General features: G+C 34.2%; 2 protein-coding genes across 2 annotated transcripts in view; one reads left to right on the top strand and one right to left on the bottom strand.

Annotated features, from left to right (window-relative positions):
* The first annotated feature begins 31 nt into the window (after positions 1 to 31).
* LOC135848066 (uncharacterized) lies at positions 32 to 2,116 on the top strand. The gene is made up of 4 exons (XM_065367840.1): positions 32 to 241; positions 645 to 704; positions 964 to 1,145; positions 1,221 to 2,116. Exons 2-4 carry the CDS (start codon positions 692 to 694, stop codon positions 1,563 to 1,565), a joined length of 540 nt encoding a protein of 179 aa, XP_065223912.1. The 5' UTR covers positions 32 to 241; positions 645 to 691; the 3' UTR covers positions 1,566 to 2,116.
* A 1,011-nt stretch (positions 2,117 to 3,127) lies between these two features.
* The window catches only part of LOC135847111 (uncharacterized), a 114,001-nt gene continuing 98,686 nt past the window's right edge, over positions 3,128 to 18,442 (bottom strand). The window contains exons 4-11 of the mRNA XM_065366527.1: positions 17,350 to 17,462; positions 17,152 to 17,261; positions 7,979 to 8,057; positions 5,003 to 5,142; positions 4,523 to 4,678; positions 4,216 to 4,444; positions 3,860 to 4,076; positions 3,128 to 3,766 (exon numbers count right to left, since the gene is read on the bottom strand). Coding sequence (XP_065222599.1) covers positions 3,869 to 4,076; positions 4,216 to 4,444; positions 4,523 to 4,678; positions 5,003 to 5,142; positions 7,979 to 8,057; positions 17,152 to 17,261; positions 17,350 to 17,462 — 1,035 coding nt within the window. The 3' untranslated portion in view covers positions 3,128 to 3,766; positions 3,860 to 3,868. The remainder of the gene's footprint in view (positions 3,767 to 3,859; positions 4,077 to 4,215; positions 4,445 to 4,522; positions 4,679 to 5,002; positions 5,143 to 7,978; positions 8,058 to 17,151; positions 17,262 to 17,349; positions 17,463 to 18,442) is intronic.

Below are 18,442 nucleotides of genomic sequence, written 5' to 3'. Positions count from 1 at the left end.
GTGATGAAACAGAAAATAAATAGCACGTGACTAGTGAATAGTGATGCATTATTGCATTATTGGTAGCAATACAAATTTAATTATCGAAAGAGAATTATTGAAATTATACACCCCTTAATTCTTTTTGTAAAGATTGAATCGAGTTTCAGAAGTGAAGTGTCATTATTAGAAAGCTGTGCAGTCAATTCGAACAGATTGAAATCCTAACTTGTACAACAAAAACGAGATATCAGTCGCAGAGGTAACAATTTTTCTTTATTTAAATTATTAGGAATTTGACCACATTTTTAGTACTGAAGAACTCGATCTCCCAACATGGCATCGACTAATTCAAAATAATTATGAGCTGTATACCTAAGCCTTGCAGATGTGAACAGTCGTCTTAAGACTTTCCAAATGTAATCCAAAACGTATCCTTACAAAAAATTGCCAATAATGTGCATTTGAAGGATTTCTTATTTCTCAATAGGTACATATGTTAACGATATATTAGCGATTTACGATTTGAAATTGCCCATTGGTTTAGATTAAGTAGACTTGAACAAAAGTCACTCTTAGTTCAGTCCTTACGAGCTGGAATTAGATATTTCCGGCACTTATTTATCGTTTGGTCAATTATTTTTATGAATTTTTTGTAATTTCAGAAATCATTGGTTCCAGTCAGAATCTGCTTTCACATCAAGCGATCATTATGGAAGAAACCAGTAAGTACCTACTCATGCATTTAAATAAAACCTATAATAGTACTAAATTAACTAAAATCAGGCTGATAAAAAAGATTCGCTATTCATGAGGTAGGTACCTACACTACATAAAATACAAGCAGAACTGCTATAAAATCTCACCTGATTATAACATTTAACATAACAGTATACTTAGGTACTTACCTACCTATATCTACTTCTCTTTTATAATTCTATTCATTCTTGAAATGTCATAAAATATGTCACGTGGATTTTTCAGAACTTCGTAAATTCCTACAAGATGCAAAAATCCCAGAAGATGACGCGGAGGTGTACCTGTCATTATTCATACAGAATAACCTCGAGGAATCGCATATAGCCAATTTAAAAGAAGAACAACTCATTGAAATGGGCATTAAGAATATAGCTCACATCAATAGCATATTGAACGAAGCGAAGAAGGTGAGAAGTCGACTTTTGTTTTCAGAAGTAACTTATTTGATCGATTTCATACATCGTTCGTTTTTTTGATTGCAGTACGAAACCACATCAAACGATGACATTCAACGACCAAAAGAAGAAATTCAGGCTCCAGGAGAAAGAATTCAGCATGTAGAAGAAAGACTTCAGCGTTTAGAAGAAAATTTTCAGCATAATGAAGAAGGAATTCAGCATGTAAGAGAAGGAATTCAGCATGTAAGAGAAGGAATGCAGCATGTAAGAGAAGGAATTCAGCATAATGAAGAAATAATTCAGCATGTAAGAGAAGCAATTCATCATAATGAAGAAATGATTCAGCATGCAAGAGAAGCAATGCAGCATAATAGAGAAAGAATTCAGTATCTAGGAGAAGCAGTTCAGCATCTAAAAGAAAATATGTAAGTACATTGATTTTTATTTTTAATATAGTTATGAGGACATTTTTTTCAGAAATATTTAGATTTATTGAGAGTGAAATGTTCAAGTTCGTACTCCATCTGGATTTTCTAATTTAATGGGCTTGAATACATTGTAGAAATATTTTTACTGGTGTGGAGAAAAGAAGCATGATGAAAATGCGAAAATCTAGAAACAGTTGTAAGATACCTGCAGGTAATTCTGGAGGAATATGCTCACTGATGTAAAAATTATTCATGAGGTGTGTGGATTTTTTAGTACCTACATAATAGATATTAATTTGTAATTTTCATCGTATAACCCTGCGTTTTATTCAAATGTTTAATTTTGATTTTCCTTCTTGTAATCTGTATGTACTTAGCTTACGTACATAGGTAGGTGCTTCTGTTTCGTGAGCACGAAGGCGTTCAATGTGAATTTTTTGGCATAATAATTTGTATATATTCGTAAATAAACTTCTAGGTATCTTTAAATTGTATTATAGTCTTTAAATTATATTATAATCTTTAAATTTAAATTTAATAAATTGAACAACAACTTTTGAACCTTTTTTATTGCTAAAATTTAAAAAAGAATAAGTCAACTATATAATCGAAAAGTAGTGACACAGATCTTCATTCTGACTTCAAAAGTCTCAAAAGTTCATGAATTAATCCGAGAAAAAGAAAAAATTAGTGAGCTTTCGAATAAAAAAAGAATCTGTAAAATCGTAAATATTTTAAAATCATCATCTGGTAACACTGATTTCGTTACAAAACAAAAATTATCATGTGACTCGTGCAATCGTAGGTATTATGGCGGTTGAAATGTTGTGATTTATCGACAGTTCCTTCGGTTTTCGACTAATTATTCGCGTTTTCAGATATCTAAATGAAATAGAAAGAACAATAAAATGAATTTTCAATGCAGACGTTCATATTTAAAGAGTTCTCGGTCAAATTTAATCGTATTAACGTGTTTGATTGGTGTTCGAAATGTTCATATTTATTCCTGGATGCTATTTTTTCCGGTGGAATTGGAATCGGAAATACGATAGCAAAGCTCGAAATTGAGTAAGTTGTATTGCAATTTTCTGTCATCGTGTTAGTATTTAATCAAACCATCTCATATTTCCATTTATATAGTTACAGGTAAGTGGAGATATACGTTCAGATGATCTGATTTTGTCGAAGAGTTGATAATTCCCAACGCTGATGGGTTCGGAATGAAAAATGCTATCGTTTTGATCGCAGCGAAGGATGTATTTTTAAATCAAGTTATTCGGATTGATTCCTGGTTTTTTGATCTTGAGGTTTGAGTTTGGAAATGATTCAATTTTGATTTTGTTATACTTACCCTACTATTGTTTGAGTTATCTCTGTGGAGGTTATTTTCATGGTGTTTGGATTATATAATTGTTGTGTTCCTATTTCGAGCATCAAATAGCGAGTGTATTATTCGAGTTTGGAAATATTTCTACGTCGATTCGTTGCTGTTTTTTCGGGTTATCTGCAGAATTAGTTTTATCCTACGAGAGTACGAAGACGAGTAAGAAATAAATAATCGAGTAATATAAAGAAAACATTTTTTTTCAACTGTTAAGGTAACTTACATTCTTACAATACTTAGTTATGAAACTGTACAATAATTAACACGTTATCGTTGACTTATATGACTAAAACAATAATACTTTACACGATTAAGAAATAACGATATTTTGTTTTGATCATTTGTAATTTTGTGCGAAAATTGCTTTACGCGAAATGGTGGAGATGTTAATTCGTATAGGTATGTTTTGATAACCGAATACTTATAATTAGGTAGAAATACTACACCTATACGACTGTTAAATGCTCGACATTTCATTGTGGTAAAATAATATAAGGTACAGTACGAGATTGAGATTCGCATTCGCAATTCGCATTACTATATCTATACATAAATAAATAACGCGTAACTACGATAATATTATATAAAAATGTCGACAACAAGAAAAAAATAGAAATTAAATAATATAATACGTCACAAAGAAAGTAATAAAGTTTGTTTACAGTCTGTAAATATATATTATAAAAAGAAAAAAAATACATAAAAAACACGTTGCTTTTTTGAGAAAAAAGAAGAAAAAAAAATCATTAATATATAAGAAGGTACGTACAATATATACAAAATATTAATTTTTAAATGCTTTAGATCACATTAATAACCTGAAACAAAACGTATAAGAAGATGAAGGTTAATCGAAGATGTTACTTTTTGAGGTACCGGAAGATGGATAAGTATGTTGGAAAAGTGCTTACTTTGTTTTATTAAAGTTTTCCGTTGTAATGACTACTTAGATTAGAAGGTGGTGGCCTTAAATGGTGATTATGTTTGTTGACCGCATTAGAAGGAGAATACCTACTGCCCGGTCTCGAGTGCACAATCGCATAGTGATCACTATTGGTGGATATCGATCGAGTAGAATTCATCGTAGATCCTCCCGACGTGTATCCTGGTTTACCATTCAACGAATACCTGTCAAGTAATACGTGTTTTCGAATTAGTACTTCGTTAAAAACAATCATCTCGTGTTATCGGTTTGAAAATATAGCTAGCAGCACAGACGCCGGACGACGCCAAAGGCTGTACACGTGACGACGACATCGACGCTTACCTAGACCCGTACTGGGAACCGTGCCAACTTCTGTATGGATCGTAATCTTCGATTATACTCGGCTCTTTTTCTATGACTTCTGTTCGAGCGCACGAACACGACATGGCCGAGCATAAGAATATATTGATTATGAGCATTATCAGGAACATCAATCCGAACGCTATGCATAAATAGAGCAGCCAAGGTGGACGAATACCTCCAGCTTCATCGTCGCATAGGTACCCACTGCCTGTAAAAGTCACCCATATCGGTTAATTCGTCTAAGAAAATCGCAACGGTGATGGATTTGAACGTTTTTTTCACTTACTTGGTACTTCTCCTGGTTCTAGGACGAATACAGTGGTGCTGGCAGGTACCACGCCTTCATCGGTGGTTGTACCTTCGGTGTATATTTCTTTGGAGCCGGATTGAGCTTGAGACGATGGCTCGAATTCCGAATTACAAACCATCTCCGGACATATTCCTGTAATCAGACGAATTCACCATCTCATTAAGCACCGAAGAATATCTAGCTCAAGTAAATTACCACTCGAGTCATCGACAGCGTTTTCACGATTAGAAGAGTGAAAAAAAGCGTACCTATTCAAGAACGCCTACGATTACAAGGCGGAAATGTTAACAGGTCGATAAAGTTTTCATAAAGTTCATTATATTTTTTTCAAAGAAGAAAAAATATATCGCCGAAGATCTTTTTTATTCGTCGGCAGCGTTTTCTTTATCGCGCGTGACGAAATAACAAAACAGCGAGAAATGAAAAATTAAAAAATACCATCTCATCGCTACCTACCTTTGCAAATAGCAACGTCGCATTGAAAATGAAGCTCTCTACTGTCCGGTAACCTGAACATGGAGAAAAGCGACGCATCTGCTCGTCCGGTCGACTCATCGTATTTGAATTCGGTTATTACTCGAGAGTTATACGGGCATCTGCGAGGAAAAACGAAAAAAAAAGTTACAAGCTTGCGATCAGATTATTCCAGCGGTACCGCAGAGCTGAGAAGGAGAGAAAAGGCCGAAATATAGCCGCATTCGCGTGTACCCTTTGTACAATGTAAATAGGTCAACTCTGTATGCGTGTAATATGTCCCGACGCCGAAAAATATCGCCCTACAATTTTCTATACATCCCTTCTGCTGTGTACAAAATATATCGGCCAAGCTTTATGAGTTATATGCTATACACACAAACGTTCGAATGTTTCGTTCTACCTGCCAGTGCCTATATAGTAGGGTGGAGCGGAAAAAATTTAGAGTCTTCGATTTCGCTGAAATTGAAGTATGTTGGAGATTTTGAGTTGAAATGACCCCCAAAAAATTTTCAGCGCCCCACATGCCCCTGCGGTGGAACTGTAGCCCCCCAAAGTAGGGTCATTTTGGGAAAAAACGCTGTTTTTCGAATTTGAAAGTAGCAATAACCATTATTTTCGAAAACGGGTAGCACTCAAAAGTTGCGATTTGAGATGACGAATCGAATGACGTAATTGGTTTTTTGATTTGACCCCCGCTAACCCCACCCAGTTTCGTTTGAAAAGTCGCGAATCGGCGTTTTTTTGCTATTTTAATTGAAAATACAGTCGATTTAGGATTCGAATGCGATTTTATGATTGATTATTACTTTTCACATTGAAACAAGTGAATCTAGCTCGTATTCCAATCTCTACCCCTCCCCCTTTCTTGAGCCCCCCCCCCCCCCATTAAAAACTCCCCTGCCACCTTGAATATCGTTCCAACAAGAAAAATCATGGGATAAAAGTTGTTTCATGAACATTTTTCTACATTTTGGTTCTAACAAAAATTTTATTTGGCGCCACCCTTGGGCCCCAAATTCCCAAAAACCATTTCCAAAAAAATTCAAAAATCGCGTTTTTAATGTTTTTACGAAAAATTTGTAGGTAATCGAGAAACGTGGAGTGCTCAGAACTAAGTATTAGGTACTTATTCATTTCTCTTTTGCCTCGCTTATGCAGCCCTCTTCACGCATGTCACATCAACATTTTCAACTGTTCATTTCAAAATTACTTCTAAATCCTCATTATCTTCTGAAAATCAGCAAAATTATAAATGGGAAATATTTTTTTATGGCGAAGCACCTTCAATACACCACTAAAATAATGAAGAATAAAAAAACAGAATTCGGAGCTAAACATCATGGATCTGAATTAATGCATACGAGAAGTTTGAAATTAAATTACAATTAGGTGCAATACAAAAGTGAGTAAAGGAAGTGTGAGGATTCAAATTCCTAAAACGGGAAATGTCTGTAATAGGCCACTATTATTTGTATCTTGAACGTAATTTACAACATACTTCCATTTTTTTGCGATCAATCAGTAAGGTACGTAATTAAAAATTCTCTTTATGAAAACTGGGGAAAAAAATAACATCTTCATTCATTCATTCATTCATTCAAAATTTCAAACTTAACCGAGTATTTAAAATCTAACAGGGGTAGTCTGTAATGAAAACGTTTGAAAATTTTTACTCTTGATTGATTACAAATTTTTCGTAAAAACGTTAAAAACGCGATTTTGAATTTTTTTGGAAATGGTTTTTGGGAATTTGGACCCCAAGGGTGGCGCCAAATAAAATTTTTGTTAGAACCAAAATGTAGAAAAATGTTCAAGAAACAACTTTTATCCCGTGATTTTTCTTGTTGGAACGATATTCAAGGTGGCAGGGGAGTTTTTAATGTGGGGGGGGCTCAAGAAAGGGGGAGGGGTAGAGATTGGAATACGAGCTAGATTCACTTGTTTCAATGTGAAAAGTAATAATCAATCATAAAATCGCATTCGAATCCTAAATCGACTGTATTTTCAATTAAAATAGCAAAAAAACACCGATTCCCGACTTTTCAAACGAAACTGGGTGGGGTTAGCAGGGGTCAAATCGAAAAACCAATTACGTCATTCGATTCGTCATCTCAAATCGCAACTTTTGAGTGCTACCCGTTTTCGAAAAGAATGGTTATTGCTACTTTTAAATTCGAAAAACAGCGTTTTTTTCCAAAATGACCCTACTTTGGGGGGCCACAGTTCCACCGCAGGGGCACGTGGGGGGCTGAAAATTTTTTGGGAGTCATTTCAACTCAAAATCTCCAACATACTTCAATTTCAGCGAAATCGAAGTCTATAAATTTTTTCCGCTCCACCCTACTATATAGGTACCTTCGTTGGAAATATGTATACTTGCAAATACCTGGATATACGTAGACGTACCAACACACGAGTGTGGCAAATTGATCGCCGAGTACGACGACGATTGGCTCATGTGTATTATCTCGTCGTAATAAATCAAGATATTGAAAATTATTACTCGTACTTTGTCTTTACGATGTTGTTTTCTCAATACTTGGCGCAGTTCATCGTGTGTACGAGCTTATATATGTATTTTGTATACCAGATACCTATTGCCTTAAAAATCCAGCCAATTTTTAAAGATATGAAACTTTTATTGATCTTATAATAAGCGACTCGAACTGCGTACCTACATTGTCTTTGTAGATACTGGTATATCGCTATCAACTCGTTAAAGAACGAAAATCTCTTCCAACTTGGTCTATAATAATAATAATCGTATTTTTGTAATACTGCGTCATTTTCCTCCTCGTGTAATTTTTTTTTCTTTACCCTGCTTGAAGAATTCCCCTTTGGAAACATTCGTTTTTGTATAGTGATATCGTTAAGAGGTAGCTAAACTGAGGAATTTTTGGCAAAATTTTTCACTCCTGAGAAATGAGAAAAAATTTAATTAAACGTAATACTTACCCTCTTTCGTTTATTAATGGCACGCTTCTATTCCCTTTGCCGAATGCAAAACACGATTTTATTCGAATACCGTGTGTACCTGAAAGTATTCGTTTTTCGTTTAAAAGTTAGCAAAATGAGTTGCCTAAATTTAGCAATAACCGTTTAATATATTTTTAATTTAATTTTATCTTATTCTAGGTGTTATCTTGCTCCGAGGATCGCGTTTAAGATTTCCTTCCGGTAGGGTACTGTTTTGTTGAATTCTGAGTTTTGAAATTTGAAATGAATTCAAGAAAGGTAACAATTATTGTGAATTTTGTGCATTCTTGAGTACTATTCAATCCAGCTCATTGGTTAGTCTCTTGTTGCGAGTTTGTCTACTTTTTTTTTTGCCAAAAATTTGGATGGATGTTTATTTAACTTGATAGGAAACACATTTGCGGGGAGTGTTATAAAAATGATACCTATACAGAGTGTTCAGCTAGACGAGTCATTAATAAGTATACTTATTTTTTAATTTGAAATTTATTGGAATCTTAACAAAAAATTATGGCAGAATGATCTTAGTAAGAACTAATAAGAAAAATATCGTTTTTTTTTTTCTGGTGGAAAGCTCTGTTTTTTTTTCTTCAAGTTTTGAATCAGAAGCTCTCAATAGAAACAGGAATCACCAAGACATTGATAGTAGATGTGTGTGGTAAAGTATATAACGATTTTTCGTGTTGGAGTAATGAAAAATAATCCAAGAAGTGGCATTGCAATGAAAGCATGAGTTCTTAAAACTGACATTAAAAAATATTTTGTTCATTTTCTTTCTAAACTATATTTCCTGGGCTCGTACTCGGTTACTTTTTAAATACCTAACCAAGTTACTACTTATTGAAAGTTAATTTTTTTAAATTCTGATTTCATAAGTAGATAATTTACTTTTTTTTTTTGAAAAAATGTTCAAAAATTTATTTTAGTGCTAACCACCGTCTTTTTGGCGAAAAATTTCGAAAAAAAATCTCTTTATTCGCCAATACCTTGATTACCAAAATGTCCTGCTTCTTGCTAAAAATTGTACAAATTCTCGTTTTTGTCAAAATTGCCAAAAAGTCTCACCTGTCTCACCTCTGACTTTTTTATTTGAAATACATCAAAAATTTTGATTTTCCCCATGAATTGCCATTGTCTCACTTTTTTGCTAAAAATTGCTCAAAAGTTTCGCTATTTTGCCGAATCTTTCTGAAAAACTTTTCCTTTTGCTAAAATTGTCATAATCTCACTTTCAGCCAAAAATAGTAAAGAGTCTGACGGTCTATCAGAATTGCATTAAAGTCTCGTTTTTTCCTAAAAATTTTCAGTTTTCTGCAAAAATTCCAAAAAATGTGATTTTTTTCTTCAGAAGTTTTCCACAAAGTCTTGCTTTTTTGTAAAAAAAAACAATTTTTTTTGTATTAAATTTTGAAAAGTTTTAAATTTTTTTGTGATTTTTTTATTGCATGAAAAAGTTGGAGAAAATGTCGCCCAAACGAGCTGAACAATTGAATCGGTCAGTGCAGAAAGGTAACAAGTCACATTTTTGAAAAAAAATTTTTTTGCGGAAATGGGGGTTTCAAAGTATGGCGGATCGACTGGTGATGTCAGATTTCCGCAAAACTGCCGGGAAAGTGGTATTTGGGCGCAGAAAAAGGGCGGATCCGCATTTATGACTTTTTTGTAAAATTTTTTAAATTCCTTGAAAAATAACTAACATTTTTGAGAAGACCATTTTTTGAAATTTAAGTTAATCTCTGAACTGAAAAAGGATGAAAAAATTAACAACTTCGACAAAAAGTCTTAGAACTCGAGGGGTTTTTGGTCAATTTAAACGGGATAGCAGTCTAAATGATGTACTTAGATGTAGAATCAAGCCCCATTCGTGCCCGAGAAATTTCGAAAGAAATTTTGTCAATTCAGTGCAGAAAGGGTCTAAGTCCCATTTGTTTAGGCAGCAACAGCACTGGCGCACGTGAATATTTTTTTTTGGAAACTGCGCTAAAAGTTGTGTCTTGGGGTCCTCTTTCAATGACCTTAAGCATGTTTACTGAAATTTTTTGATTTTTGAATGAATCAGTTTTTTGTTATTCCTGAAAAACGCAAAAATGGACTTATGCCCTTTCTGCACTGACCGATTCAATTGTAATCTTGGGTTTTTTGGGGTGGCGAGTTCATTTCTGACCTCGGGTTTTCACCAAACCAAACTCATGGCATCACTTGGAAACTGGGTCAAAATATGCCAAGAATGGGGCAAAAATTGAATTGGAGGTCACAAATGTGTTTTCTATATTGCAAAGGGTCAAATTTGATTTTAAAGGTCTCAAATTTGAGGAGGGGGTTTTAAGATCGGCATAAGAATGTTCTGGAGAAATGATTTTTTTTTTCTAAATGCATTTCAATCTCACAGTCAAAAAATTTAATCATTTTTAAAGTTTGCTTAATTCAAAAATCGTTGATTAATAAATTGAAATAAGCTTTCTGATTTGGGCCATAAATTTTTGAAGATGGAAAAGACAAGTGGGGTTCAAATAGGTACTCCCAAATTTTTTCAACATTCAGCGGGTTTCGTTCAATCCTTTTAGGGCTGAAAAATTCAGTGCAGTAACTAAATGTAAGGGTAGAGGCACCAAATATGGACCACTTTTTTTGGAGGATTGCCACTTGAAAACTATAGGGTGTAGAAACCTTCACAGAGGCTTAAAATGAAGTTCCATCCTTCCACTAATACTGTAAGTACAAAACTTCAGGGGTGAAGGTCAACTTAAGTATGTTTTTTTTCATTATTGAGTGACGTGACGAGTGTCAAAATGACCGTTTGAAATTTTGGACGCCTAATATAGACCACCTATAAAATTTTAAAATAAACCCCTTTACATTTTTCAAAACGTCATATTTATTTGTAGAAATGAATAAAAAAACGGAGTCTAAGCAGTGCAGGTTAATTTTGAATATTTTTTTTAAAATTGTTGAATGACAAGTGTCAAAATGACAATTCAAAATTTTGGACGCCTAATATGGACCACCTAAAGAATTTCAAAATGAACATATTTTTACGTTTCAAAACATTATATTTATTTGTAGAAATGAACAAAAAAAGTATTTCAAGCATTCCCTTTTTCAGTAGCTGTAAGAAATGATGAAAATGAGTAAAAAATTTCAATATCACAGATGGTCCATATTAGCGCACCCCATAAAAAAAAACTTTGCACCAAAAATTTCTGGACATATCCTCATTTTTAGCAAAAACTGATTACTCCAGCAGAAACTACATCCTTTTTTGATATTATAATTTTATAAACATCAGTATAACATTTAGAAAATTACACCACAACCACAATTATATTTTAATAGAAGTTGAAAAACACACCAAAAAAAATTTTCAGTGTCTCAAAACAGTTTTTTGTAAATTTCTCAACGAGTTTTGACTTCACAGTTGTAATTGTTGTCTTATTCGTTTTTTTTTTTGCTGAAAAATACATTGGAAAACGTTTTTTCCTGACAGATTGCGCTAATTTCCGACGAGAACGGGCGCTGGTCCATATTGCGGACTGGACGATAATTGGTGCCCTTACCCTTATGAAAGTGAATGAAGCACTGATTTTTATTTTTCAAGATTGTAGAACATTTCACATCCTTCCTCTTCTTATTTTATTCCTTCTGTAGGAAGGCCTTCTAGAGTTGACATTTTTTAAAAAACGGTTCCAGTTTTTTTTTTATACTTGAAAGATATTAGATAGATTTATAGATTTATTGAGTGTTCATGGATCGGTAAGTAGGTATTTCCAAAAATTTCAAAAAATTAACCAAAAATTAAACAATCAGAATTTTTAGTCAGTAGGTATTTTCAGACTCAAGAAAGGACCTGTGGGTGAGACAGACACTGTTTCAATCTGTGGGTGTTTTCAGACCCAAGTAAGGACCAGTGGTTGAGACAGACACAGTGGGAGTATTGTACATATTATGTACAATATTTCCATAATTTCCAAAAAACCAACAAAAAATGAAACAATCAGAATTTTCAATCAGTGGGTGTTTTCAGACCCAAGTAAGGACCTGTGGTTGCGACAGACACAGTGGGAGTTTCAAATACAATTACCTATTTAACGCAATTTCGAAGCAGAAATGCAACATTCTGAAAATTTTGATACAAGGAAAATAAAATAAAAAGGAATTATTTTCTAATAAAATCCAACAACCTTTTGAGGGTACGAGAATGGGAACATAAAAAAGCGAAACTTTAAAATAAAGACAGCTTTCTCAACTCCCCTTCCCACTATTTTGTGTGTACCTAGTTGATGTTTGAAAGGTCTGGAAATTTTTTTTTAAATGCTTCAAAAACTGAGAAAAATTGAGAAAATGCCGCCGCTGTCATCGTCATCGTCGTCAGATTAGGCAAAGGCTAAAATTGTACATGAAGTTTTCTTTACATCGTCGTATCCCATCCCATAGTATACACACATATCGATAGCTGTATTGGAAAAAAAAGGAACGAGGAAAAGTCCTATATTGTGCATGTACTATATTGTAACTTGTAAAGTATAATACTTATTTCGGCTGATCGCAAAATCCTCGTATCGTATCTCGACTCGACGATGTAACTTATAAAAGTTTTGACATCTTGCTAGTTTGCCTACAACAGTCGTCGTGCGACTATCGCCATTTTTACTGAAGTTATCGCAAAACATTTTCGATTAGTATCGTTTAAAGAATTCCCAATCGAGGACGTCGCGAAAAAAAAGAGGCGCAGGCACGTCGCGTCACTGTATAAAGTACGAGTATTTCGATTGCGAGTCTCGATAGATAATACATATCCATCCTCCATAATGTAGAGATAAATACCGATTGAAAAGCGACACCTTTGACGAGTTAGGGGATTTATAAATTACGTCAGTTGTTCTTCTTTTTTTCATGTCGTTTTTGTTTTTGCCAATGCTGAAGTACATGCCTATACTTTTTAGTTATTTCGTTTATTTTACGTGCTACGCTGAAGGCAGATAATACACGAGTAAGTTTTCGATAGTTGGAATTCAACGAGTAAGCCAAGAGATGGTGAATTTTTTTTCGAAAGAAAGTCATACGAGTATGAGAATGATTTCAATTGCAAACAATGTACTGCTTGATGTAATGTAGGGAGAGGTACCCGTTACAGAAAACGCAGGCAGATAAGTTGCCTATCTTGTGAAGTGAAGGGGCACATTTTTCTTCAAAAAATCAAATTAAAATGCTAATATGGGAAGTGAATCAAAACACTTGACCAAAATCTGAAAAAACATATTTCTCAATTTTTAAATACGTAATTTATTTTGGAACATGATACGACCTTTGAAGTTTCAAAAATAAAGTCTTATTTCTTGAGCTGTTTTTAAAAAAAAAATTTATCAGAAAGGATAACTTTGTCAGACTGTTCCTGGGTTCCAAATGGCCAAGATTGACAGACCTCCCGTTTATCGAACACCAAATAATTGAAATAATTTTGATTCAATCGAAAATTTTTTTTACATTACTCATGATAAGAAAGTACACACTTTCGCCCCTTCTATGCGGGGCGAAAAGCCCTCTTTTCATCCCGGCACTTTCGACCCGCGTCAACTAAACACGTACAGAAGTTTTCCACCCGCGTTAACCAAACACCAGCCGAAACCTATCGAAAAGATAACGAACGCGAGTAGGCTTACATGAGTACATTGTTATGAGATTATTGAGATTTTTCTGGGTTTTGCGTTAATCAAGCATTGAATTATTTTGTTGTTTGTGAAGTCAAAAGTGTGTTGTTATGGTCAGTTCTTTCGTCATGTGCATGTGCTGTGTTTGTTCGAATTTTGTTTGAATAACGATTTATCTATCTTATACATATTTCATTACCCATGTAATTAAAATTAATAACTTGCACAATATTATACTCTGTATTCTGCAGAGACTCAAGACTCAACTGAATACCATGGTCCCCACATAGCAGCGACGAATGCGTATACTTTCTTATAATTCGTAATGTAAAATATCTTACATTATAAGGTGTGAGAGTGAACTTTTTAACGACGAGTAAATTTTGCTACCTCACTCGCTTCGCTCGTTCGGTAGCAGTTACTTCCCTCACCTTCGGTTCGTTCAGTAAACTCGTCCACTTCGCTCGCCTTCGGCTCGCTCAGTGAACAATACTCGTCGTTAAAACGTCCACTTTCGCCCCTTATGGTGTAATATACTATTACAGCGTTCTTCACGTTTTCTTCTGTTGTAAGCTTTATAGTAATAATTAGAACTATCCATCATAATTGCTTTTCAAAGATCAAACCGAACAGGCAAATGTGGTTAAATTCACGTCTCAAACAGAGAAACTAAACGTTTGATATTTGGGATACCTAACTTTACTGTTGTATAATATTTAGCTGCTATGATATGACCACGTCGACCACGATAATGGTGGTGTAAAAGCTCCGGTATGTTTGCCCCCAAAGAGCCTTATGTATTGTGCGGCGCAAAATTTTGAGAAAGTGATGGAGTGTGGAAGGGAGTTGCTTATATGTATACAGAATCATCGTATGGAATAATAACACAATAGCAGTGTCAATTTCACGAATCAGAGTCAGTCTGCAAATGTATGTTAGCACGATATAGGGTCTCTTTCTCCTTCTCTGTGTCTTTATGGTGCTACTTGAGCCAGTGTATGTTCTCATGTATGTACTTGTGTAACAATATACTCCATAGTCGTGTTTTGCCACAACAGCAGAGTAGCGCCTTGAGGTAAATTAATGAAATATACGTATGTATATAAGCGGCTGGCTGTGTTGAGTGTAGTAGCTTAGCAACATAACGGCGGTGTAACGACGACGACAGCGAGCAACACTACTTGTCGTGTGATTTATGGACGCCATAGCTGGCCGAGTAATTGAAATTAACGAACGTGCTATGATTTACGCGGAACCGATAGTTATATACGCCACGTATTACGTATACCTATGTCTATGTACTTTTAACAAGGTGCGTATAAGATGTGATGTGACGTACTATGGGTATCTGAGGATAGGAAGGTCGGAGGGTAGGAGAAATTAATGCAATTTTATAGTACTTATACCATCGTTGATGACTGATTAGTTTCGTAGAGTGATGGATTTGTTTGGAAGAAAAAAATTCCTATAGCTGAGGTTTTTAGTGTATTAGAATGTTGAGTACCATACGTGTCTAGTATATAGTCGTACAGAGTGCGAAATCACTACTGGAGTTTGCAAAGTAGGAGAAAAACCGATCGTTCTATTTGTCAATTTTTTTCTTTGAAATTTTAAAATTTTAAAATGTTGGAGGACTCAAATTGAAAATAGGTTCGAAATTTAAGCTCAGTGCTTCTAAAATATATAGAACACAATGCCCCATGCACATTATACATATTCGATTTATCCTTGAGAAGGCAAAACTTGAAAAAAAATTCGAACGCAGCATCCGAAAAATCTCAAAAAAGACGTAAGTACAAGATGTGGTTTTCGATTTTTTTCTAAATTACCAAAAATTAAACGGAGTGATTTCGAGAAAAAAAGACAAAAAAAAATCTCAAAATTTGAACTTTGCTCCCCAAAAATGTAAGATATAATGACATACAACACGTCATTTCGATTAATGTAAAAATTGAAAAAACTTGAAAAAATGGACAATCAAAGGTCAAAATTTGAACTCAACACCTCAAAAAATTTCAAAAACGTTTACAACACCTACTTCTAATTTTTTTTTTTTTCAAAATTGGAAAAAACTAAGAGGGTTTGAAGTTGAACTCAAAAAAAGCTCTAAATTTGATCTTAGACATCAGATTTTTTTCTAATTCAAAAAAAGTGCCGAGGGGAAGTCAAATTTTTAAAAAAATCAGAATTTGAACTCAGCACTCCGAATTGAGGGGAAAAGACTTGGGATTTCAGCATCCCAAAAATTTTTTAGGACAATAAACAACACGGCCTTTATTTTTTTTCAAAATTAGAAGAAATTAAGGAAAGAGAGGGTAGAATTCAAAAAAAAACCCTCAAAATTTCAATTTATTTGCACCCCAAAATTGTCAAGCATGTCATATAACGCGTCAAATTCTAATTTTTTGACAAGTGAAGAAATACAAGAGGGGAAGTCAAATTTTATAAAAATCAAAATTTTAACTCAGTTCTTCAAAAAATGTCTATAACTATCTTATGCATACAACACGTCATTTCTGTTTTTTTTTCAAAACGGGGAAAATTAACGGCGATCGAATTTTTAAAAAAGAAGCACAGAACTCACCTCCCCCCCCGCAAAAAATATTGAAAGTGACTCAAAACTAATTATTTTTAATTTTTTTCAAATTGGGAAAAATTGAGGGAAGAGGGGCTCGAATTGAAAGAAAAACTCAAAATTCGAACTTGGCCTCTTTAAAATGTAGATACATATTAAAAACAATAGGTAGCAGTAGGACTGCCTCATTTTCACATTTCAGCTCGCAAGGGGGGAAAAAGGATTGAATTTTTCAAAAATGATTCAGTATTAAAACCTAGTCTCCTCCTTCCTAAAAAAAGACAGATATTCCCATGAACGATATGCCATTGATAAATTTTATCCTTCTGAATTTTTCTTGTCAAAATTGTGGACTCTACGTATATGAACTACTTGCTCCATTCAAGTTTTCCGAATGAAATATGGTTTACTGAATGACCAATTAATTGTGTTTTATTTTGAATCTTTTCTCACTCATTTGAAAGTTGAACTTTTCATGAAAAAATTCAACATGAAACTTGGAGAACTTCAATAATAGTTTTTTTTTACAAATCATTTTGGATCATGAAAGGAAAAATTTGAACCCTTCTTCCACAATCTTTAGGAAGGTTGGGGATAAAATTATGACGTTTTTTCCAATTAAGTATCTGATTAATGATGACGTGTTTGTAATGTTTGTGAAAAAACTTGACAAAATCTAGTACATAAACTCAGTCTAAAAATTGAGTAAATTCATATGAAACGATCTTATTATTCTCTTATCAGTTTTTTGAGACGATTCGCTTCACGAGCATAAATATGTACATCAAGATGGAAAAGAAAACTCATCCGGAGCAAGATATTCTTTTTTTTTCTGAATTAGTGCCTAACACATTAAATAACTAGAAAACCGAAACTTGGAATAAGATTTCATTCATCCTTCAAAACGTGAAAATCATCGAAATCAATCTTACCATCTGGTCGTGAAATTTCCGCTCTGAGGGTATACGAATGGCCGTAGACGACTTCTTGGACTCGTTTGTCGTTTTCCAACACTTTCAATGAAACCAATGACATTTCATTTCTGGAAAATGAAAACGAAAGGAGCGATTAATACGATGTGACGAAGCAATGACTACAACATTATGCGCTACAGAAGCAATATTACTTACTTTGAATTCTTGAATCCGGATTTACCGCACGTTATCACATATATTTTATCATCAGCCAACTCCAATGTCCTGTGTACACGAACTGCTACTGGCACTGAACGTTCTTCGGTTTTCTGTAAAATAAATAAATAAATGAATAGATAATTAAAACACAAGTTACGATCTGTGTACAACTACTTGTATTTTTTACATAGAATTGGGACAAATACATTAAAGTTCGATGGGAAAATAATCAAAGGAATGAACAATGAAACAAATTGAACATTCATTAAAAAGGTTCAACTCTGCTATCCTCTTTGACGGTATGTTCTATGAAAAAGATCTTGGAAGTCTTATCATACTTTTTAGTTTTACACTTCTTTATCAAAATTAAAGAAAGGATTCTTGAACACTTGGGCACTCTAAAAAAATAGTCTGAATTCATATTCAAGAAGGGGACAGATCAATAAGGTGGCTCCCTGGATTCTTCGTGAGAACGTGAAAATGAACCCACCCCTTCTTACATATTTCAGTTTCAGGTTCTCTGTATGCAGGATGAGTCTGCTGGAGATGGACTTGAAATGAAAATTACCCTTGAAATTTAAAAATTGGGTACTTCACCCCCTCACCCTTCTCCTTGTTTACCTATTCCTATTTATTTATTCAACAAATCTGCAAATAAGTAATTCCATGAACAGACATGAAACAAAATTTAGTACCTATGTAAAATGTACGTACCTAGATAAGCATATAGGTACCTAAAAAAAAAAGGGAAACGCGCGACTCGCGCGTAGCACAGGAATTACGGCCAATGCGTATGGATAGAGAATACTAAAATTGTACGCCATGGACGAGATAACGTCGTACCAAATCGCAAGCTTGCATAATACAAGCTGCGCAAAACATTATCGTTTTCATATATGTATGTATTTGTATGTGCGTACTTAATACTCACATATGCCAGTATAACATGTACTAAAGGTTGCAGTAATGTATGGTATATGCGAAATAAAAATACATTAAGGTTTTATCAGCATCGGTATATAGTCAAGGTGGAGGTGGAGGAGGAGGAGGTGGTGGTGGCGAAGTATCAGCAGCCTCAACTGTAGGACCG

This window comes from Planococcus citri, chromosome 5 (assembly GCF_950023065.1).
Source record: "Planococcus citri chromosome 5, ihPlaCitr1.1, whole genome shotgun sequence".
NCBI lineage: Eukaryota > Metazoa > Arthropoda > Insecta > Hemiptera > Pseudococcidae > Planococcus > Planococcus citri.
The sequence above is the reverse complement of the archived record's forward strand: the minus strand, read 5'-3'. Positions and strand labels throughout refer to the sequence as shown.